Source organism: Panthera onca, chromosome D4, assembly GCF_046562875.1.
Source record: "Panthera onca isolate mPanOnc1 chromosome D4, mPanOnc1 haplotype 2, whole genome shotgun sequence".
Classification (NCBI taxonomy): Eukaryota; Metazoa; Chordata; class Mammalia; order Carnivora; family Felidae; genus Panthera; species Panthera onca.
This window is the reverse complement of record NC_138351.1, coordinates 15,821,519-15,847,140: the sequence shown is the minus strand read 5'-3', so window position 1 is coordinate 15,847,140 and position 25,622 is coordinate 15,821,519. Positions and strand designations below refer to the sequence as shown.

The 25,622-nt window shown below is 37.2% G+C and overlaps 1 protein-coding gene across 1 annotated transcript in view; it reads left to right on the top strand.

Moving 5' to 3' along the window:
* ALDH1A1 (aldehyde dehydrogenase 1 family member A1) overlaps nucleotides 1–17,564 on the top strand; it is a 59,096-nt gene extending 41,532 nt beyond the window's left edge. The window contains exons 11-13 of the mRNA XM_060610060.3: nucleotides 4,899–5,056; nucleotides 12,140–12,214; nucleotides 16,948–17,564. Of these exons, the coding sequence (XP_060466043.1) occupies nucleotides 4,899–5,056; nucleotides 12,140–12,214; nucleotides 16,948–17,020 (306 nt within the window). The 3' untranslated portion in view covers nucleotides 17,021–17,564. The remainder of the gene's footprint in view (nucleotides 1–4,898; nucleotides 5,057–12,139; nucleotides 12,215–16,947) is intronic.
* The last annotated feature ends 8,058 nt before the right edge of the window (nucleotides 17,565–25,622 follow it).

Here is a 25,622-nt window from a genome sequence, read left to right as displayed (position 1 = left end):
TTTATTTATTTAGAGAGAGAAAGAGTGAGAGAGTTTGGAGGGGCAGAAAGAGAGAATCTCAAGCAGGCTTTGCACTGCCACCACAGACCCAGACACGGGGTTCGAACTCACGAACCATGAGATCATGACCTGCGTCAAAAGTTGGACACTTAACCGACTGAGCCACCCAGGTGCCCCAGATAGGCAGGATTTTTTTTTTTTTTAATGAAGGCACTTAATTGTGATATGCACTGGGTGTTATAGGTAAGTGATGAACATTAAATTCTACTCCTGAAACTAATATACACTATACTTTAGCTAGAATTAAAAAAAAAAAAAAATACTTGAAACAAAATTAAGCCTCTTATTTTGAGGTAATTGGAGATTCAACTGCTGTTATGAGAAATGATGCAGACGGGTCCCATGTGCTTTTTACCCTGTCTCCTTCAAATGGGAACATCTTGCACAACTATAGCATAACATTACAGCAGGTATGTTGACATTGAAACAGGCAAAACACCGAACGTCTCCTCACCACATAAATCCTTCATGTTTCCTTTCGAGTCAAATCCATGTGCCTCCTACACCACACTGTCCTTCACCCTAGGCGTTCCCTTAACCACTTATCTGTTCTCCATTTCTATTACTTTGTTGTTTCAAGAATTTTACATAAATAGATTCATTCTCCATGCAACCCTTCAGGATTGGCTTTTTTGGTGTTTTTCTCACTCCGCTTAACTTTCTACAGATTCAACTACGTCGTCGTTGCATGTAAGGATAGTTTGTTCTTTTTTACTGCAGAGTAGTACTCTGTTGTATGAATGTACCGCCATTTAACCATTCACCTACAGAAGAACATGTGGATTGTTTTCCATTTGGGGCTACTATGAATAACGCTGCTATAAACATGGGTGTGCATGTTTTTGTGAGAACCTAAGTCTTCCTTTCTCTGGGATGAATGCCCAGGAGTACAATTACTGGGCCGTATGGTAGACGGAAGTTTTTTTTGTTTTTTTGTTTTTTTGTTTTAATTTTTTTTTAACGTTTATTTATTTTTGAGACAGAGAGAGACCGAGCATGAACGGGGGAGGGTCAGAGAGAGGGAGACACAGAATCTGAAACAGGCTCCAGGCTCTGAGCTGTGAGCACAGAGCCCGACACGGGCTCGAACTCACGGACCGTGAGATCATGACCTGAGCCGAAGTCGGCCGCTTAACCGACTGAGCCACCCAGGCGCCCCTAGACGGAAGTTTTAAAGAAACTGGCAAACTGGTTTCCAGAGTGTCTGAACACTTTCACGTTCCCATTAGCAATGTATGAGCAACCCAGTTTCCCTGCACCCTCACTCACATTAATGTTGCGATTGTTTTTGATTTTAGCTGTTTAGCACTATGTTGAATAAGAGTAGCAAGAGCGGACACCTTTGCTTTGTTCTCTATCGAGGGGGAAAAGCATTCAGTCTTTGCCATTGAATGTGATGTTAGCTGTGAGATTTTCGTAAATGCCCTTTATCAGGTTTGGGAAGTGCCTTTCTTCTAATTTGTTGAGAGCCAAAGGAGAATGGTTTTGTCAAATGCTTTTTCTGTGTTAACTGAGATGATTATGCGGTATTTTTTTCCTTCACTCTACCAATGTGGTGTATTATATTAATTGATTTTTGAATAATGAACCAGCCGTACATCTCTGGAATGAATCTCACTTGGTAATGGTGTGTAATTCTTTGTATGTATTGCTGAATACTATTTGTTAATGCTTTTCAAGAACCTTTGCTGTGGTTGATATTCGTCTTTAGTCTGAGGGATATTGGTCTATAGTTTTGTTTGTTTTAATAATTAGAACCATTTAGTGATTACTTATTATATGCCAGATATAGTGCTAAGTGACTTATCAGGACCAATATAAAACATAAATATGTTCCTATGAAATATATTAAATATAAATATTTTATTTATATCATCAATACATATTTATATTTATGACATTTGTATTTATTTTTATAAAGTTTAGTGTATATAAATATATTTTTATAAATAAATATAAAATATTTACTATAATGTAAAATATTCTCATTTCATTCTCACATCAACCTCTTGAGAGGAGTATTATTATATTCTTTTCTTTAGTCTTTTCTTCCCAGAAACAAATGCTCTCTTTTATTATTTTCACCTATTTAGAGTGGTAGTATTTTTCTAATAAAAACCTCAGGGCATTTATAAAGTGTGTAATTCCTATATTACATTGTTATGACTGGTTATTAAATAAAATTAAACATAATATTTCGGTCCAAGAATTTTCCTAAGTAACGACATGGTAGTTGTTTTCAGCGTCTACACATTATACATATTTTATTACCCCTATGAATATAACATGTCAAACTTTTTTGAACCTTTTTGTATTGTTATGTGTTCTGGGTCTTGAGTTTGCCTTTGATCCACAGACTCAACTATGATTTGGGATTCTTGTCCTAAATAGTAAATGAAAAACCTAAGTTCTGGAGCAGAAAGGGGTAGGTCACATGGCTAGCTAAAGGCAGCTTAGGAGTACAGCCGATTCTCATGACCCCCGTTCCCCGCTCTTTCTACTGTGACCTACTTTTGCTCATACCAGCTTCGTTATCCATCCAATTCCACTTAACCGGACATTGTAGAACCCCATGGAGCATGTGGGAAACTTTCTGCTAAAAGGTGATAGAATGTGAATGTTACAAGGAACATTACGAATGATTTAAGCCAAAAGTCAAATTTATAAATGAGGTAATTAAGATGCAAAGAGCTTAGGTGACTTCTTACTGTTACAGAATTGTAGATAGCTTCATCAAACTAGAAGGATCTCTTAAGCCCACCTCTCCAATCTCCACTATGTCCATCCGTTTGCTCCTGACTAATGGCCAGCCAGTGTCTCTTTAAACAAATCCATCAATGGGTAACTCATTATTTCTTAGGCTTTTCCATGTTTAGACAATGCTAAGCATTAGAAAGTTCTGCTTCTGGCGGCCTACGAATCCCTCCTCTTATGTTCTATCTATTGGCCTCATACCTGCACTCTGCCCTTTTCCACATAAAAGCCATCCGTATAATCGAAAACAACGTTCGTCCCCTACATTACTCCTTACCTTCCCTATGTTCTTGGCCCTGTTTTCAGCTCTTACACTTCGTAATTTTCCTAGACAAATATATTTCAGCTAAATATTTTGTGAGCACAAACCAATTGACATCAAGAAGATATTATCCAGAGATATGATATGTAACTAGGAAAGGCTAATTTGCACTTGGGAATTATGAATAATCTACCTCATGGAGAGAGGGGTTTTAGCAAATCCAGAGATCGATTCATTGACTTTGGGCTACGAAGGTGTTACACAATATGCATTACAGCAGCAAGGCCCTGCCAACTCAAACATACTGAATCAGAATCTTTTCATTCAGTGAACTTGTATTTCATGTTTGTGATACAATAGAGAATCTGGGAGAGTTATTTTCTCTACCCCCCAAAATGCTATCAAGGAAGAGGGGAAGTGCAGAATCAGATTTGCAAACGGTAAACAAATAGGAAAAATAAACCATAACAAAACAGATGCATACGGATAACCAAACAGTTTCTCCACATCAATTCAGCCCTCCACTGATTTTTTGCATTTATTTGCATATAATTTTTGCGTGTGTTGACAAATATTTGTCTTATTAGAACTGCCGTTCTTGCATACCATGGGAAAGAACAAAGTAAAACACCATTCAATCCAGGACGCATTTATTGTGTCCCTATAATATACATAGTAGAGTAGCTTTGCTTGTTTCAAAGAAGACTTGAGCCACGTGCTGTACTCAATTAAAATTATGTAAGATATTAACATACTTATTACGGTTGCTGCTATATATCTGGTTCCCAGGTTACGGTATTATAATTAGATTCACAGCCTTAGGATTTGCACTCAGCCTCTGTGGAATGGTAGCCCCCAACTCCCAATACTTAGGTCAGTGATGAACACTGATCTTTGCCTCCCCTGATTTCCATTTCCCAGAAAATTCTCATAACACTCCGAAGGACCCCTCTTCCTTTAGTTTTAATATATGCTTTATAGAAACATAATACAGGAGTTTAAGTTTTAAGAGAAAACTCAGTCGCTTTTCTCCCATCTGGGGAGGAGATAAAGAATAAGTTGACTTCGGGCTGAGCTAACTAGAGAATCCAGCAAAAGTGAAAGAGTAGTTTAGGCTTGAATGAGCAAACTGTGATTTTTGTTTCCTATCCTGTGATTATGGTCGTTGTTAATGAAACCATGTTTTGGTTAGTGGTTGAAGGTTTAAGCTCTTTCAGTAATAGACTATATGGTTTGGTATATGTGAATTGCATAAGATTTGGCCGAAGAGTAGGAGCTGAACAAAAATTCATGTTGTTTCACCTAATTTGACTGATTGTGAAAAGACCTAAGACCAATAGATTTCAGTTGGCGGTACACTGATAGCTAAGACAAATAATTATAATTATTATCCATTGTTGCTTTACTCATTTATCCAGTAGAACAAGTATTGGTTTCTTGGGTTTACTGTTTAGGTAGTGATTTGGATGATGAAGAAAACAAGAGAGAGAATATAACACATTCCTAAAGGTAAAAGAAACTCAAAGTTAGTAACTTTCTACGCAACGGTAAGTCTTGGAAGTCTAATTCCAACACCAAGAAAATAAATATTGCCTTATTTATCTGTGCTCCATTTTGTTCCAAAGGGAATTTAACCCATGACCATTGCCTGTCCTTACCTGCCATCCCAGGACCTACCATTTTGATTCCTAAATTTTAAAATACAAAATAAAATCTTGATCGGGGATAGTTTGTAGGGGAATAAAACTACAATACCATGTAAAACATTTAGTTTTCACCTGCTACTCTGATTTATTTCATTCATTTTCTTTTTACGGTATAGATATTTGGACCAGTGCAGCAAATCATGAAATTTAAATCTTTAGATGAAGTGATCAAGAGAGCAAACAATACCCTTTATGGCTTATCAGCAGGGATCTTTACCAAAGATGTGGATAAAGCCATAACAGTCTCCTCCACTCTGCAGGCTGGGACAGTGTGGTAAGTCAAATCTACATCATCTTGCCTTTTCACTGTTAAGTGCGTTAACATGTTACTTTGAACGTTTTTGTTTCTCTATTTACTTATTTATTTTTGAGGTATTCACATTATATTAGTTTCAGGCATACGACACAATAATTTGATATTTGTATCCACTGCAAAGTGATCACGACAATAACCTAGTTATCATCAGTCACTATACAAAATTAATTTTTTTTTTTTTGTGGTGAGAACTTTTAAGATTTACTGTCTTGGCAACTTTACCAAATATACAATACAAAGTTATGAACTAGAGTTGCCATGTTGTATATCATATCCCCATGAATTATTTATTTTATGCCTGGAAGTTTGCACATCTTGACCCCCCTTCACATATATCTTCCACGCCCCAAACCCCTGCCCTTCTGGCAACCACCAGTATCTATAAGTCTTCTTTTGTTTGGATTTTTTAAAGTTCCAAATGTAAGTGAAATCTTACAGTATTTGTTTTTTCTCAGATTTATTTTACTTAGTATAATACCTTCAAGGTCCATCCGTGTTGTCACCAATGGCACGATCCCCTTTTTTTACGGCTAAGTAGTACTCCGTTTTATATACGTATACATCTTTATCCAGTCACCTGTTGACGAGGACTTAGGTTGTTTCTATATCTTAGCTAGTGCAAATAATGTTGCAATGAACATAGGGGCACATACGTCTTTTCGAACTAGTATTTTTATTTTCTTTAGATAAATACCTGGAAGTAGAGTTGCTGGATCATATGGTAGTTCTATTTTCAATCTTTTGAGGAATCTCTCTGCTGTTTTCCATAGTGGCTCCACCAATTCACATCCTCGCCAAAAGCACAAGAGAGTTCCCTTTTCTTCACATCCTCACCAATACTGTTATTTCTTATCGTTTTTGAAACTAGTCATTCTAACAGGTGTGAGGCAATATCTCCAGCGGTTTTGATTTGCATTCCCCCGATAATTAGGGAGGTTGAGCCTCTTTTCATGTGTCTGTTGTCCATCTACATACCTTCTTTGGAAAAATGTCTAGTTAGATCATCTCCCCTATTTTTTTACTGGACTGTCTGGTTTTTGATTGTTTGTTGCATGAGTTCTTTATGTGTTTTGGATGTCAATCTCTTATTAGATAGATGATCTGAAAATACTTTCTCCCATTCGGTGGACTTTCCTTTTGTTTCCTTTCATTTGGTTTCCTTTGCGACGCTTGAGTCTTTTATGTTGCTGTAGTCCCCACTTGTTTACTTTCGCTTTTGTTGACTTTGCTTGTAGAGTCAGACTCAAAAATTTATTACCAAGACTGAAGTAGCTTACTGCTTATGTTTTTTTCTAATATTTTTATGGTTTCAAGTCTTAATTTAAGTCTTCAATTTATTTTGAGTTATTTTTTGTGTATGGTGCCCAACAGTGGCCTAGAGCCAGTATTTTGCATGTATTTCTCAACAACACTGATTGAAGAGACTGTCCTTTTCCCATTGTCCGTTCTTGCCTCATTTGCGATAAATCAATTCAGTATACATGCATGGGCTTATTTGGGGGTTTTCTATTCTGTTCCATTGATCTGTGTGTCTGTTTTTATGCCAATACCATACTGTTTTAATTATTATTGCTTTGTAGTATAGTTTGAAATTGAGGAGACTAATGTCTCCAGATTTGTTTTCCTTTTTCAAGATTGCTTTGGCTTTTAAGGATCTTTTGTGGTTCCACACAAATTTTAGAATTGTTTGTTCTGTATCTGTGAAAAATGTCATGGACATGTTGACAGGAATTGTATTAAATCTGTAGATCGCTTATGGGAGTATGGACATTTTAACAATAGTAATTCTTACAATTCATGAGCACAGAATATCTTTCCATTTATTTATGTCTTCTATTTCTTTCATCAGGGTTTTATAGTTTTCAGTACACAGGTCTTTTACTTCCTTAGTTAAATTTCTTCCTAGGTATTTTTCTTTATCATACAATTATAAATGGTATTTTTTCTTAATTTCTCTTTTTTGATACTTCATTTTTAATGTATAGAAACACAACTGATTTTTGTAGAGTCTTTTCATGAAGTCTATAAGGTTTTCGATGTATAAAATCATGTCATCTGCAAGTAGTGACAGTTTTACTTCTTCCTTTCCTATTTGGATAGCTTTTCTTTCCTTTTCTTCCTAATCACTCTGGTAAGGGCTTCCAATATTATGTTGAAGAAAAGTGATAAGAGTGGATATCCTTGTCTTGTTCTTGATCTTAAAGGAAAAACTTTCAGCTTTTCACCATTGAGTATGATGTTAGCTGTGGGTTTGTCATATATGGCTTTTATCACATTGAGCTATATTCCCTCTATCCTCACTTTTTGAGAGTTTTTATCATTAACGGATGTTGAATTTTGTCAAAATTTTTATGCATCTATTGAGCTTATATGATTTTTACCCTTCATTTTGTTAATGTGGTGTATCATGATGTTTGATTGGCAGATATTGAACCATCCTTGCATCCCTGGAATAAATCCCACTTGATCATGGTGTATGATTCTTTTAATGCTAATGCAAACGTTGAATTTGGTTTGCTAATATTTTGTTGGAGATTCTGCATCTATGTTCATCAGGGATACTGGCCTATAATTTTCTATTCTTTTTTTTTTTTTTTTTTTTTTTTTTTTTTGGTGGTGTCCTTGTCTGGTTTTGGTGTCAGGGTAGTGGTGGCCTAATAAAATAGTTTGTCTTTAAGTTTTTGAAAGAGTTTGAGAATGATAGGTATTAAATCTTTGAAAGTATTGTAGAATTCACCAGTAAAGTCGTCTGGTCCTGAAATACGTTTATTGGGAATTTTTTAAAAACTGATTTAATTTCCTCATTAATAATTGGTCTATTCAGATTTTCTATTCTTCATGATTCAATCTGAAAAACTCTGATTTATATTTTTTGGAATTTATGTATTTCTTCTAAGTAGTCAATTTATTGGTGTATAATTCATGGTATTTTCTTATGATCTTTTTTATTTCTGTGGTACTGGATGTAACTTTTCTTCTTTCATTTCTGATTTTATTTTTTAAATCTCTCTCTTTTGCTCTTGGTGAGTCTAGGTAAAATTTATCAATTGGTTTATCTTTTTAAAGAACATGCTCTTGGGGCACCTGCATGGCTCAGTCGGTTAAGCATCTGACTCTTAATTTTGGCTCAGGTCAAGATCTCACAGTCCTGATTTCAAGCCCAACTTGGGGCTCTGCACTAAGGGTGGATCCTGTTTGGGATTCCGCACCCCATCCTCCCTCGTCCCCTTCCCCACTCTCACACACAGGCTCCCTCTCTCTCTCTCTCTCTCAAAATAAATAAATAAACATTTTTTAAAAAATAACATGCTCATAATTTTATAGATCTTTTCTACCATTTTTCCAGTCTCTATTTCATTTATTTCCACTATGATCTTTATTATTTCCTTCCTTCTACCAACTTTAGGCTTCATTTTTTTTTTTTTTTTTTTGGTTTCTTTAAGTGTAAAGTTAGGTTATTTACATATGCATCCATGAAAAAAGGTAAGTTCAGGATGCTCTTATACTACTGTTTTGAGTTGCCCCTAACTTGAATTTTTTCAGACTCATTTTTTTTGATTTTTTTTCCTAGACTCACCTGTCTTATTAGACAAGCAGTTGCTGCCTTAAAAACCAAACCACTCCAAAAACAAACAAAACAATACAAAACAAAATAATAACAAAAATCAAATTTGTTTTAAAAATTTTTTTTTAATTTTAAAAACCTGCTATATTGGAAGAACTTCGGAAGGGTATTTTCTGTCTGGCCTCCTAAATAGCTCCCCTAAAATATTTCATTGTCTGGCTAATATAGTATAAGTGTTACTAATTTCTAGGTAGTTGGCACTATGCTATACACAAAGGAGATGAAAGTTCTGCTTTCATCAAGTTAATTAAATGCTAGGACAATATTTATTCAATGTCCCTATGTCAGAAAACATTTAATTCTTATTTCAGTTTCTTTTTCTAAGATTATTAGAAATGTCTGAAGGTCTTAATTTGGGAAAACATAGTGAGTTTTGAGGAACGTGTCTATTCCTTTTTAACTGATTTAGACCCATTTTGAGAGAAAAAGAGAGCGAGAGCTGCACAAGCGGGAGAGGGGGAGAGAGAGAGAGAGAGAGAGAGAGAAACACAGAATCCGAAGCAGGCTCCAGGCTCTGAGCTGTCAGCACAGAGCCAGACGCAGGGCTCAAACCCATGGACCGTGAGATCATGACCTGAGCTGAAGTCGGATGCTTACCCAACTAAGCCACCCAGGCGCCCTGTGATTTATATTATATCTTTATTTATATCTCCGAATTTTATACTTTAAGCCTATGCCTCACAAACTGCTACACTTCTGTCCAGCCCCCAATCTCTGGACGGCTTTGTTGGTAATTCCCCCCTCCCCAAACCTCACTTTGTTCCCTCAGTCTTGTCAACATTCAAAGTTTTATTTTCTTTCCTGATGATAAGTCACATCTACTCAGGTTAAAAATCGACTGGACATTGAAAGGTATTTATCTTTAAGAGACAGCCAAGCAGTCCTTGCCTCTCTCCGTAGCTCTGAAATCTTTTTTCCTAATCAAAGAGAGTCACCATTAATTAATACACTCTATGCTAGGCATTATTCTGCATTCCTTACGTTCATTATCTCGTTTCACCTTACAACAACTGTGCAATTGTTAATCTGTGTAATTTGTGCAATTTGTCAATGAAAAAACTGAAGTTTAGTGAAGTTCAGCCATTGATCAAAGCTAACACAATAAATGGCCGCCGAGATGCAGACCTATTTCAAGACTCTAAAGTAGTGATTCTCAACCCAGCTGTACATTAGTCATCTGGGGAGCTTTAAAAATAATAAACTGATTCGGCGTGGGGTGGTGCGCATAAAATCCATCAATTATATCAATCTCTGTGATTCAATATGGATTTTTATTTAAAGAGTATTTTTCAAAGCTCCCATGTGATTCTAGGACTGGGACTAGGACTGAGAAATTGCTCAAAAAGCCTGATTCTTTCTATAATGGGATGTTTTCTTTCAGAGGCTTAAAGTCAAGCAATAATCAGTCAGGATAGTGATTACAGTGGGATTTTCCTACGATAAAATTATTCGTAGGATTCAGCATTCCTAATGCATGTATGAATATTATCTCCAGTCACTAAAAACTTACTCAGTACCAAGCATTCTAAGAAGCATATTTGATGCATCATCTTACTTATACCTTGAAATAACCCAATTAAATATTGTCACTTCCGTTGTACAGAGAGAAAGCATATATTTAGAGAAGCCAGACACCTTTCCCAGTGCCAACTGGGTACTAAGGGGCAAAGCCAGGATTTGTGGGCTTGGAACCTCCCTTCTTTATAACAAGAAAGGACTGTGGAAGGAGAACCAATTGGCCAGGCTGATTGTTTTGAACTGCAGTTTTCTCCAACTGGATATTTCTTAGTTCTCCATTTACTTAAACTAAAATAGTTTCATTTCCAGTATAGGGTCAAAAGACTAAACTCATTTTCGGCACCTTTCAACAAAGACAAGTTTCAGGTTTTTGACTTTGGAATGCTATGTGCCTGCTGGATCAAGAAGCTTAGGACATCATTCTGCCCAGTGGCATGGAAATCCCCAGTCAGGAATTCCTCTGCTATTAAAACAGAGGCATATTCTTACTGCTACTTATTCTAGAGCATAATTCTAGTTCTGGCCTTGTCCCAGACATAGTTTCCACATGGTGTATTCAAGATAACTACTGAATCCCAGGGTTGCTGGGATTTTACCCATAATTTCAGAGTAGGAATCTTATTTTGCAGTTTAAAGGGCAATTAAACAAAACTGAGACAAGTTGTCTTTTGAAAGCATACATTTTTTTAAGGAACTATGCTCCAGAAGGAGAGACTTGGATGAGAATCTGTAGTCCAGTGAGAATATGGAGCTCTGGGAATCGGGATTGTAAATGCTTTACTGAGGAAATTTGTGGATATTATTTCAGGATCAAATTAGTAACCAAACTTCACGCGTAATACAATGTATTTAGAAGTCACATTGTTGTTTGCCTATTATAATAACATCAAAGGAGAGGAAATACTTTAAAAATATTGTTTCTCCTTTAAATAGTATATTTTTCCTCATATATAATGAGAATCATATAGGTAATTAAATTTTGCTGTTGACTTTGGCCACCAGGAAATTTAAACAAATTGTTCATGTCCTGCGAAACTACATTCTAACCTTTCCTCCTTGTCTTGACTTTCTACTGTAACTTTTTTTTTAATTCTAATTATTCATGTTTTTGTAACTATATTTGTTCATACAAGCATCTTTAAACATTTTATGAAATGGGGCGCCTGGGTGGCGCAGTCGGTTAAGCGTCCGACTTCAGCCAGGTCACGATCTCGCGGTCCGTGAGTTCGAGCCCCGCATCAGGCTCTGGGCTGATGGCTCGGAGCCTGGAGCCTGTTTCCGATTCTGTGTCTCCCTCTCTCTCTGCCCCTCCCCCGTTCATGCTCTGTCTCTCTCTGTCCCAAAAATAAATAAAAAACGTTGAAAAAAAAAATTTTAAACATTTTATGAAATACGGCAAGGAAAAAACAAATTAATAGTGAAATCCAACTCCTGCCAAGGCCTGTTGTATGAAAGCAATTAATGAAAAAAGGAAACTGAGGAATGTGATACATGTTACAATTGCAAAAGATAACTGATTCTAGCCTGTTAAGTACCCAGTCCTCAAGAGAATTATAAAGGTTATGAATATAGGCAGTAAAGAATATCCACCCACCAGACTCCATTCTCTGGCAAACCATATCCTTTCTCCTATGCTATGTTGGCTATCCTATTATCATTCAAAATGGCTCTCTACACACAGAGCTGTACCATTGTATTTCTTTCTAGGCAGTACTTACCCATATACTTATACTTCTGCATTCTAATTTATAATACTGCTTTTTTGTTAAATAACAATGAGTATGTAACATTGAAATTAACAAGGTTGTTAAAGAGCTTTCTGAATTTCTAAAATTCCAAATTTAGGAGTTATTTCATAGGTTATGTATGATCTACATAGACTTCTTTTTTTTCCTCAGGGTGAATTGCTATAGCGTGGTATCTGCCCAGTGCCCCTTTGGTGGTTTCAAGATGTCTGGAAATGGAAGAGAACTGTAAGAACCACTTTCTATTAAGACAAATGTTTACCTTGATAAAAATGGTTGTCACTCAATGGAATTAATCCATAGTTGCTATTTGAATTAAAACCTACCTCTGTTCTTCCCTGGAAATTCCTACTGTCAAATAGCTTTTAAAAGCTGGATTTAGCCCATGAGTGCAAAAAAGTGATGGCATAGGGGAAATATAACATATTAAGCTCCTACTATTCATAAGGGACCATGCTAAGCACTTTACCTTAGTTATTGAAATAATGCCAACTTTTACGATTTCTTCCTGTATATAAGAATGTAATCCATCTGGGAAACATTTCCACAAAGGAGGCAGAAACTACAAATTGGTGACTGTGAGAAGTGTGAATATATAAGAACACTCCAGTCATTTAAATATGCCTCTTAAACAAGTAAATCATGTGACTTTATCTCAAAAAGCTTTTCAGCGTAAGAAGAGTGATTCTCACGTGTTGAAATATTTTTGATGTGGAATCTAAAATTTTAAATTACCTCAATTAATTATCTTTTTGTACTAAAATATAAGCTGAAAGGGAAATTTAATAAGGAAGACATGTTTTATAGTCATGACTATGCTCAGAATATATATACAAAATCATTTACAAGCCTTTAATTGCTTTAGAAACTTGGGTGTATAGACTTTTTATAATGTGCATATACATGTGTATACACCGAAAGGGGTGACAAAATGTTTGGTTGATTTTATTCAAACAATTCTAACCATTTTATTTCTTAAACATTTCTTGTATTTATCAACACATTTTAAAAGTCATGCGGCAAAAAGACACATCATATACAAACCCTATGGAATCAAACATAGTTAAAGCTGTTCATTCTGTAAATAGCAAAAGCAAATGAGTCTCAGTTTCTAAAGGTCATGAATGCATTAGGTAGCCATCTACTTTGTCATTTGAATAAATCAGCGAAATTGAAATGACGCAATCTCCTTGGAGAACCAATAAAAAAGAAGGATGATAAAATGATCCATCCTTCTCCTCAATACACATTTGTTAAGTACTTGCCCAGGAGCCCCAGAAACATGATGCCACATCCCATCCTCCACATAATTGTGGTGGCAGGAGGAATATGTCAAAAGATAAGTAGTGCAAAATAACCTATACACAACATGAAGTAAATAGTCATAAACTGTGAGTTCATAAGTCATGAGGTAGAAGAGTGGATAAAATGCAGAGCACACAGCACTGAAGGACAGAAAACCTGGGCACCACCAGAATATAACATCCGTGGCATGGCTCTATCTTCCACAATTTTCATCCATCAGGTAAAATCAGCAATTGTGGGTGGGGATAGGAGTGGGAGAATGATGTAGAAGGTCTACGAGCTCCTTTCCATACTTAAGATTCTATAGTATTAACCCCTGTGATAACTCAGTGGATAAGAACTTACTGGCAGTTGACCCTACAGAAAATACAGGACTCGATCTAGGGCAGGAAACAAATGTAGGATGTCAGTAAGCAGAGAAGAGAGCATTCTTGAACACAACGTTACATGTGACACGTGGAGGGGTTTGTGAATTTGGATGGCTGGCGACGATTTGTGGAGTTGGAGAGTATGATACCAGAGTTAAATAGGATACAGATTAAGAAGTCTTGGCTTACATTTCATTAGTAGAGCAGTGAAAAGCCATGGCTATCTGTAGAATGGCGTTGGGGAGGTGGAATGACAAAGGATCAACATATAAAGGGAGCATGGCCCGGTAGAGGAAGCTTAATTGGACACTAAGCGACCTGCACTTGTATCCCAACTCCACCTTTTGCTGGCCATGCAGCCTGTTTCACGTTGTCCAACTTTGGAGCCTCCATTTCCTCTTATTCAAAATGGCGATGTTAGCAAGCCTGTTGAGATAGTCGTTTGAGAGTGAAATGACACACCCTGTGCCTGTTCGCCAGCATTCTGTCACAAGGTGAGGACTCGGCAAATGGTTCCTTCCTTCCCTGGTTTCTTTTCTTTACAGTATTCATTATTAGAGAGTCCTTTGGCAGAACCACTTTGTACAAAAAGCTGTAACAAAGGTTAGATTATTTTGAAGGGCGGAGTTCGTGGCTGGCCCAGCTACCTAAGACATTTCCCTAGGAATATTGAAGATAAAACTATCAAAGGGGACAAAATAACGAAGAAGGACCAAATAGGTCAATTTTGTTGATTATAGTTTGGTCCAACTTTATGGTTGAGGCATACAGAAATCAAATAAGGGAGGGCATGGAATGTCAGAATTAAACTTCAGTAATTTCTTAAAATTCTGGGAAATGAATACAGATAATTCCTTTTTACATCTGTATAAATATAAAGAAAAGAGTTAGTCTGTCATTTTTTCCTTCAAAAATTCCAGTTGAGGATGCTGTTAATTTCTACTTGAGACCAAATTTGGTGAACTTAATAAACAAGTCATTTGCTACAAGATGTTTAAAGAGAATTACTGAAGCAATAACCTCACACACACGACTCCTAAGGGCTCAGTTACAATTTATCCTCAAAGATAGGAAGGTATAATTGATCAGTTGGGAACAAATTCCTTAGAGAGCCGAAAATAGTGGTACACAGACAGTGTGGTGGTAATACGAAGGGCCCAAACCAGGCTTTGGGTCTCAGATCATGGTGCTGGCCCTGCAATGAGTCAAGTGGTAGACATTCCTTCCTGTGTGTAATTGTACTAATTTTCACTTCAGTTAACATAAGTCACTTGTGACTTTACTAGTATATCACTGCAAACTCCATTGGTTCTCGGCACCTCACAAGCTCTTTCTTTCCTCCTGTCCCTTGGAGAAAAGGGGAGCATGAAATTGTTGTGAACCACTGGGCTTACAAACCAAGCTCGCAGGAATATTTTTTGTTTGATTATGTTCACCAAGTCAGTCTAACAAACATTACCTCTGTGCTTACTTAAGTAGTGCCAGGCTCAGTTCTGGGTACAGAGTGAAAAAAAAAAACAAAAAACAACAGATGTAGCTTATTTACTAGTACCTTATTACTACAGTGTGGACCTTGGGTGAGAAGCAAGGTTATCATGTGTAAGTTTGTTGGAAATACTACTACTGAAACAGAATCAGCATTTTAATAAGGTCCCAGGTGATTGGCACATTGAGGAATTTAGCACAAAACTAGTAGCTCATAGACTGGCAAGATAACGAGAAATGCAAACAGATGTTTTTGTGTTATATTATAGACAGGAATGTCTACGCATTGGAATACTCCGGAGTGGGACTTAGTTCAACCTGAGTATGACAATAATGACACTTAGTACTCTCCTGAGAGTTTCAAGTGTCCCTGTAACAAAATACAATGGAAAGCCTATTGGCAGAAATCATGGGTTAATTTATCTAACTTTATGAGACAAAATACTTACTAAAATATTATCCCTTAATGGGTTTCAGACAACTGAGGCTAAGCCCTTTAATTACTTTGAAGAACATGTTCATTGAAGCTTTTAGAAGGTATTTTCAGAAGCTTAATTGCCCAGGAAAATAATCAGTGTAAGAAGATTAGGTTACCCAAGAGAAAAAGATGTCTTCTACATACCTGTCTACCTCACCAGATGGGAGGGGTAGAAAAGGATCAAGATCATTTTCTTCTGCAAGCCTGCATGTGCCTGAGTGTTATAATTTTAAGAGTGTTCCTATGTACATGCGATGTAGTCCTATCATCAAAATAATCCAGAGAATAAGGAAGCTCAATGCTTTTTGTTATTTCTTCAGCAGAGGGTAAATCACAGTTTCCAAAATGGGTAGGAACTCTCAATGAACCCAATAATAGGGTACCAGGATCCTAATTGATTAACTCAGGTTAATTCTTGGTCATTTGGTTTGGATTTAAGAGTTATAGAAGCAAATGGCAGTGGTTGTCTGAATAGAAAAACCCCAAACCCACAAGCAGCCCAAAGGTCTGAAATTGGGCCAATGAACCCTGTCTTCTCTCCCTTCAAAACAAAACAGAAAGAAAGAAGAAAGAAAGAAAGAAAGAAAGAAAGAAAGAAAGAAAGAAGGAAGGGAGGGAGAGAGGGAGGATGGGAGGAAGGAAGGAAGGAAGGAAGGAAGGAAGGAAGGGAGGGAGGAAGAAAAACTGTAACAATAAAAGTCAGGATTTGTTTTGTTTTCCCAAAAGTCAAGAGATACTGTTAATACTACTGCTAGAGAATATTTTGTGTCAAACCGTATCAGGGCACTTTAGAATGAAAATAGAAGTCTGGCCATTTTTTGGCCCCTTATCACTTCCAGGCCAATCACACACAGTAAAAACACTAAGCTAAGCTGTACTTGAATTTACAGTTTTACTCCACTACTCAAGTGATTGTATATTACTACTTCTCCTCTTGTACTAATATGTCTTGTTTATTTGAACCTAAACTAGAAATGATACAATTCTTCTTGGACTGAACCGTCTTTTTTTGTGTGGTGACTGTTTGTTTATAGTCAAATAGAACAATGTCAAAACTGGACAATTTCTGTGCAAATCAACAGAATGTACACGGTCATTTAAAATGCAAAAAAAAAAAAAAAAATTGAAAATTTGCCCCACAAGGGGATTTATGTGAGACCAGATATCTTATGGGTGGCTGGCTGGCTACTATTTGAAATGCTTCTGTACACAGAAAATATTTTCCATTGTCCCTAACCAGATAGGCAAGAACAAATTTGTACCAAATCATGGACTAGTACAATTGTACTGCTGTGCTAAATTCTGTGGGTTTTCCCCCTGTCTAGGGGAGAATATGGTCTCCACGAATACACAGAGGTCAAGGCGGTCACAATGAAAATTTCTCAGAAGAACTCATAAAGAAACTACAAGAGTGGAGCAAAGAATCCTCAGTGGATAAGCATCTCCTCCAGTCGCTAATATATCGTAGTGGGTTTTAAATATAAAACTGTTCTTTTCTTGATTTTGTTTTAAAACGTAAGCTAATCGTATTAGCATTAAGATTATACATAGGAAACTTGACATGTAGCTTATTCTGAAAGAATCCTTTTTCTTCTGATATGTGACCCCCAAGTCCTATTGGTAATAAAAAGGATGGATTTGAGGCAAGATCTCTCTAAGCTCTGTGATAGTTACGTGCTTCTCTTTGTAGCTACTTGTCCAGAATAATCATGTTATAGAAGAGGACCAGTTGCCATGTAGCTTCTTTCTCTAATGACCCCTTAAAGTCCTCAACACACCCTTGAACTGCAGAGTAGATGTGTTCTGTTCCCAATAGTTTTGACGTCACTGGAGTTTGTTGAAATGTTTCCTAGAATGTCATGTCTGCTTGTCAAATGAAGTCCTGCTTGAAATACTTAGCTGTAATCTAAACGTAAAGCTTAATAAAAACAACCTTGCATGATTTTTGTCAAGTTTGGATTTTTTAAGTAGAAGTTTTGGTTATGGGGATTTACTCTACTCTCCCTGTCATTAAAAAGCAATGTTACAGGCTCTGGGCTGATGGCTCGGAGCCTGGAGCCTGTTTCCGATTCTGTGTCTCCCTCTCTCTCTGCCCCTCCCCCGTTCATGCTATGTCTCTCTCTGTCCCAAAAATAAATAAAAAAAAAAAAAAAAAAAAAAAAAAAAAAAAAGAGAAAAGAAAAAAAGGGGCGCCTGGGTGGCGCAGTCGGTTAAGCGTCCGACTTCAGCCAGGTCACGATCTCGCGGTCCGTGAGTTCGAGCCCCGCGTCAGGCTCTGGGCTGATGGCTCGGAGCCTGGAGCCTGTTTCCGATTCTGTGTCTCCCTCTCTCTCTGCCCCTCCCCCGTTCATGCTATGTCTCTCTCTGTCCCAAAAATAAAAAAAAAAAAAAAAAAAAAAAAAAAAAAAAAAAAAGCAATGTTAAATTGGGCACAAATATGTACTTAAGAAGAAAAGTCAAAACCACTCATTCTCAAATAGGTAAAGAAAGAGATTTTCTTTTCTAGAGGAATTCTTGAAATCAATAGTAAACATTTAAAGTAAGTGGCTTCAGTCTTTCAGCAAGTATTTATTGAGTTTGTAGATAGTTCTGTGCATTACATTAGGTATTATTGAAAAAAAAAACAAAACAGGTGAATAGTGGATGTTCCATTACCTCAAAATGCTTTGATTTAGTGGGGAACAAAGACGCCATACACCAAAAAAAATTTTTTAGTGATGGGGCATAGAAAGGTAATGAGAATTGAAGAAAACTGAAGAGCGTGATAATAACGTACCAATGGGGTAGAGATGACCTTTAACTGAGGGAACTGGGAAGAACCTCATGGAAGAAATTTAACAGGATATGAACCTGAATAATGAGCAGATTTGCAGTGAATAAAGAGGAAAGAGGCTCCATATCATACTTTCTCTCAGGGCATATTCCATTGGAAAAAATGGAAAAATTCTATATCATATTTTCCTCTCCTGGAGTTTCAAATTGCACATTGCTGTTTTCTAGGTTCTGAGAAGTTCTAGCACCTGCTCAGTTTTGTTTGATACATATTTTCTTCTAAATTTATTTAACCATAGACCTTCCCTTTCTCCTATCAGTTAATACTGATTAAGGAATCCACATTGCTGGACACTGTTCTACACAACAAATTAGCACTGAGTGCTCTGAGGAGAGCTAGAGATCAAGATCAAAGCGGGGCAGCTGGAAGAATGAATGTCCTCAGTGTAAATTAACATATTTGTGCCCTCATACAGAGAACTTCTGCCTGGGTTCCCATGTAGAAAGTAAAAACAAGTGAGTATTTTGTGTGCACATATATTCTAAAAGGCTCTTCGTTCAGCAACCTAAAATGTTTAGATTAACATTTTTTTCAGATTCAGATTTTATAAAAATAATTATTTATCACCTTACATTAGCAGATACCTCAGTAACACTGTTGTTAGGACATGTAACAGCTGCCACAATGTATGGACAAATGCAATTCTTTGGCTTCTCAGACCCGAAATAATCCGAACTCCAACTGCAAGAATTTCTTCGGATTCTGTGGGCCTGTAAGATTTGCAATCTAGACTGTCTCGTAGTATTTGGGACCTCATTACTTTGAAATCCGGAGAAGTCAAAGGCATAGGGAGAACTGAAAGATCTTTGGGCGTTGAGAAGAAAAAATATCCAAATACAGAGGAGAATCGCATTTCCCCAAAACCAGACAATGTCTACATTTTTAAAAGATGTGTTTAAAACTATGCACAAATAAATTAATAGGCAGACAAGTTAATATTGTAATGGCAACCCACCAGAACATTTTAAAATGTAAAACAAAGAGGGCTGATCCCAGAGCAAGATAAAAGCCAGAAGCAAGTTTAAATATTTGAAAATTAAATCTTCATTGTATAAATAAGACATTACAGGATTAAACAGAAAATATCTGTTTTATATTGGCTTGCCCTGAGCCTCTAGACACTATTTGTATTTCTTTTCTTTCGATTTATAAAGCTATGCTGGCAATAATTCTTAAAACCTTGAAAAGTTAAAGGGTATTTTATTAGCCTATGCGCTACAGAAAATATAAGGAATTTTATCATGAAGAATTCAGTTCTACAATCATTAATGTGATATCATTGTCCCCAGTATCCACATGGTAGAAAGTGTTTTCTGTTCCAGGAATGCCAAATGATGTCACAGATGTTGGAACTACTGTTCAGGTAGAGACAGTGTCAGGGATACGATACAAATGTCCGAATGTCTGCCCACCTCCTTTCCTCCCCGCACCCCGCCCCTACCCATTTTCTATGATCCATGCTTCTGGATTCCAGTGTAATAGCCAAGGGGAAATAGGGGGAAAGTATTTTTTCTTAAATTTTTTTGTGGCCAATTGAAAATAGAACTAACTCAAAGTAGGGAATTTTAACCATTTCCTCACATACTTGGAGGCAGTGATGAACTTAGAAGACCCTTTTCCCTGGGTAATGCATGATTTTTTTTGAGTCACATTTCACTTGGACCTTTAGAAGTGTACATATACCATCTACTGAAAGCTTTTTCTTCCTGTTTATTTTCTTTTCTTCTTTCTTTCTTGCTCTCTTTCTTGCTTGCTTGCTTTCTAGTATATCAAATAACCAGGTTATATTTTGACATGAAGCAGAAGTTCCCAATTGGAATTTCACTCGTTGATTTATCTTGGGATTTTTTTTTAAATTTTATTTTATATATTCTCTGGGGATGCATTTGAGCCTTATCATTTTGATGGTAAAAGAATATACTGGAAAGAATTGGAGATGGTGGCTGTTCTCTCTCGATATCAAAATGCAGTGACTGCCGGAAGGGCAGGGAAGCTTATTCTTACAGCATGCTGGGACTGTGGTATTCTGGAAGATGCTATCCTGAGTCAAGACACAAATGAGAGAGAAACAGCTCAATTATCACCTCTGACATTCTGTGGAAGGGTAAAGACGGCCATAAACTTCTTAGTTGGGCTTAAGATTGCAACACAGAATGGGGTGCCTGGATGGCTCAGTTGGTTAAGAGTCTGAATCTTGATCTCGGCTCAGGTCATGATCTCACAGTTCCCGAGTTCGAGCTCTGCACTGATAGTGCGGAGCCTTCTTGGGATTGTCTCTCCTCCTTCTCCTTCTCTCTCTCTCTCTCTCTCTCTCTCTCTCTGCCCCTCCCTCACTTACTCTCTCTGGCAAAATAAATACAGTTAAAAATAAAAAAAAGATTGCCCTACATTATGTCTCTAAATGGGCCCTTGGGTTCTGAGCAGTGGGTTTATCCCAGGGAAAAATAGTCACATCTGTCAACACCTATTTTGGCATTACCCTAATTCCAAAATCCCTAGAAAGTTAACTTTCTTTCCAAATGAAATATCTACGGCAAAGGTATAGCAATGCTTTTCACATGTTTATTTTAGTGCCATGTGCTCCCTAGCCTTTTGTTCTATTTAGAAAAATGGACATCTCTGGGGGGCACCTGGGCAGTACAGTTGGTTAAAAGTTGGAGTCTTGATCTCGACTCAGGTCCTGATCTCACCGTTCATGAGTCGGAGCCCCCCATCGGGCTCTGCACTGATGGCACAGAGCCCACCTGGGTTTCTGTCTCTCCTTCTCTCTGCCCCTCTACCGCTTGTGTTCTCTCCCTTTCAAAATACATTAAAAAAATTTTTTTAAAAAGGATAGAAAATGGACATCTCTGAGTTTTATAGAAATGTTCACAGGAGGCTGACATAGTGTTTTCCAGGAGTGGATTTCACCGGATTTTAAAAGTTTAGTTTGGTTTTTGTCAAGTCACTTATTTAAAGATTCATCAAGCCTAGGGGTGCCTGGGTGGCTCAGTCAGTTAAGCTCCCGACTCTTGGTTTCACCTCAGGTCATGATCTCATGGCTCATGGGTTCAAGTCCCATATCGGGTCTCATGCTGACAGTGCGGAGCCTGCTTGGAATTCTTTCTCACTCTCCTTCTCTCTGCCCCTCCCCTACTTGCTCATCTCTCAAAATAAATAAGACTTTAAAAAGTAATAAATATTCATCATGCCTAGAAAAATATTACCAAATATAAGAACACAAAACAGTTTCCTTCAACTTTTCATTTTAAAATAACCTCACTTTTGGAAGTGTTGCTATAGCAGTTCAAAGAACTCTCATATATCTTTTATTTGCTGATTTCTAATATTTTCCCTCATTCACTTTATCATTCCAATTCTCTGGATAGATTCACTTTTTTCTTGAGGGAAGCTCTGGAGAATAACTCTTGGATATCATGTCCTTTTGCCCCCAAATGCTTCAATATCTTTTTCTAGGAACAAGCTCATTCACAAAAGCCAGGGAGTAATGACCTAATTCAGGACATTTAACATTGACAAAATATTAGTATCCAATATACAATCCACATACTATTTTCTCAAGGTGCCCTTATTGTCCTTGATGGCATTTTTTTCTGCCTGTGGTCCAAAATTTGATCCAGGATCACTAATTGCATTTGGTTTTCATGCTTTTCTTTCGTCTTACTCTTCCTTACTAATGGTGGTGTAACATGTAAACACATCTAATATTCTGCCAGGTTGGTTAATGTCTTGGCCCGGAGAGAAACCTAGGAAACACACAAAACTCACAGAGTTAGCTAAATTAAGAGAAGCCAGAAAAGAGCATTAAATAGTTTTAAAGAATAAATACTTCATTTCTAGATTGATTATTAATTACCATCCTTCATGATAAAACTGAGAAGGATTCTGTACATACAGGCTGACAAACATGTCTCTGTTCTCGGACAATTCTGAAGAAAAGTTGTGTTCCCTTGAGGATGCTAGTCCCTACTTCTTACATGCATTATTGCAATACTGCCCATTTCCATTTCATTCCCTAGATTATTTGAATATTTTCCCATAATAACAGGTTGTCCGCATTCTGATGACATCTAGGGAGGCACCATAATTGTACTTGGTTACAAATCCCTTGGTGACTTAGAAACATCTTAAATGACTTTACTCTCAAAGCACAGTTGTGGTAGGAAGATCTTGATCTTTGGAGTCAAAGAGACGCTAAATTCTGGTTCTACCACTCACGAGTGGTATTAGCTTAGGTCAATTATTAAGCCCTTCCCATTTAGCCATCATTCAACAGGTAAAGGTGGCTGTTGATACTTAGGAAGCAATATAATATTGTACATAAGCCCATGGGCTCCTGGAGTCCAGCAATCTGGTTTCCAATGCCTGTTCAGTACCCACTGGCCTTGGGATTTGGAAAAAAATAACCAACCTTTCTAAATTTCAGGTTTTTGTTTTTGCTTTTTAATCTGTAAGGAGGAATTAATACTGTAGTTATCTAACTGAGTTATTCTATTAAAAGAAATAATGTTTGTAAAATGCTTAGTAAGCTTCGTAGCATATAACAAATACTCAATACATGTTACTGATCTACTGATGAAGATTCTGGAATTAATAATAACAATATCGGGGCACCTTGGTGGCTCAGTCGGTTGGGCATCTGGCTTCGGCTGAGGTCATGATCTCACGACCAGTGAGATTGAGTCCTGCGTCGGGCTCTGTGCTGACCGCTCGGAGCCTGGAACCTGCTTCAGATTCTGTGTCTCCCTCTTGCTCTGCCCTTCTCCTGCTCACGCTCTGTATCTATTTCTCAAGAATAAACATTTAAAAAATTTTTAAAAAATAATAACAATATCAACAAAGATAATAAAGTTTCTTTAGACACTATAGGAAGTATCTTTCTCTTGACCTTGACTTTGTATCTTCTGTAAGTTCTTTCTCTGGTTTCCTGTGTCCTAGCTATTAGGCTACCTTCAGTTAGGGCCATATAATTATGATCTGCCCATCCCTCCCCACCATCTTTTTTAAAAAATATAATTCCTTTAGACACAGGTGAAAATTCATTATCAAAGAAAGAGCAGAGTGGAGGACAATGTGAGCAAAAAACTTGGCTTAGAATCGAAGTTAGAAACTTAAATACATTTAGTACCAAAGTGGGGCTAGTTCTAATTAAATGAACCCAACTGCCTTTCACCCCTGAGTTTCCAGTCATAATGATTAATCCGTAAGCTAATAGTCAGGGACAGCGGGACTAAGAGAACAACAAACTGAAGAGGCTGGTTTCAAATGCAGCACAGGAACCTACAATGACATTGGTCACCCGGTGATTGATTCAGAGACTCAGCCCACATGCATTCAGTGAGGATTAGTGGACTTAAAAGCACATGGCTTAGCATTTGTGTTCAATGTTCAGTCACCTTGCATTCATGCGACCACAAAATGTCAGAGCTAGAAAAGAACTTAGCGTCCTTCTAACCCAATAGCTTCATTTCACAGAGGCATGCAGAAATCAAGTGATGCTTGAAGCGTCACTAAATTATCAGTGGCAGGGTTTAGCTAATAACCCCTATATTCTAACTCCTAGTTCTATGCCACTGCCTGTGTCCCATGCGGTATCGTAGATGCTTACGTTGATACTTGATTAAATATGTAACATGCAGTGCTGTATTTTATTTATTATTTGTATTCCTTCTGTCTAAAAAAAGTAATGCTGCATTTTGTTTGCATGTATTTTATTTATTGGAATTTACTCCTTTTGTCTAAAAAGGGAAAAACCTCCAAGTGATAGGTTTTTTTTTTTTTTAATAAACCTTCAACCACTTGCAAAGCAGAGTGTCATGATAGAGTTACAAAAATTAAAATCCATTAAATGTGCTAACTTCTTAACTTATCAGAAGTCTACTGTGTACGAAATATTGTGTATTGCAAAAGAAAGGATGAATATTAAGTCCTTGTCCTGTGCAAACACAATTTTAGGTGCCTTAGACAGGTTATTTGTTTCATATAAAAATGAAAAATCCTGCTCGTACCGTGCTTCCATCTAGTAGAGGAGATGAGAAATATACACGAAATCATGAAAATAGAAGATCAAATGTATGAAGTACCGTAAGATGGATAGCAACAAAATCTGCAATTGTTTGCGGGAAGGAAAATGGTCAGTTTCTGGAGTGACTTTCACGAAGCAGGCAGCACGTGGCCCAACCCGACACAGAGCAGCAGACCCTGAACACGAGCAAATAAAGCAAGGAGCATGTTCTATCCCGGAAATGAAAAGTAATAGTGGAAAAGCCCCACTTTACATGGTGAACGGTGAACTTACATGGCCCTGCTGGGTGGAGAAGTAAAGCTGGACAGGCAGTTTGGGGCAAGATCATGGAAAACTTGAATTCCAAGTTAAGCCATAAAAATTTAACAAGGAGAACTCTTAAAATCAACAGCAAATACATTGTTGTGGGATTTTTCTTTTTTTTTTTTTTAAGTGGATTTTTTTCAATTAAGCTCTTAATTTTTTAGTCATTATAGATTCACATGTAGTCATAAGAAATAATAAAAAGAGATTCGGGGGCGCCTGGGTGGCTCAGTCAGTTGAGCATCCGACTTCATGATCTCACAGTTTGTGGGTTCGAGCCCCACATCGGGTTCACTGCTGTCAGGGCAGAGCCTGCTTCAGATCTTCTCTTCCCTTCTCTCTTTGCCCCTCCTCTGCTTATGCTCGCCCTCTCTGAAAAATAAATAAACATTTAAAAAAATGGAGGTCCAATGTGCCCTTTATCCAGTTTCCCCCAATGGTAACATCTTGCAAAACTGTAGTACGATATCACAACAGAACATTGATGTCATCGCAGACAAGATACGGAACCTTTCCATCATCACATGGATTCCTCAGGTTCCTCTTTTATTGTCATACCCTGTCTCTGCCACCTTTCTCCTTCTTTAACACCTGGCCATCTGTCCTCCATTTTTATAATTTTGTCATTTCATGAATCACACAGTATGTGACCTTTTTTCTCAGTATAATTCTATGGAGATTCATCCAAGTTATTGTGTGTGGTAAATTAAAATATATGGCCGCATTTTTACCACTTGGCTTTTTTTTTTAAGTTTATTTATTTGTTTTGAGAGAGGATGAGGGGCAGAGAGACAGAGAGAGAATCGCTAGCAGGCTCCACACCCCTACTCAATCTCACA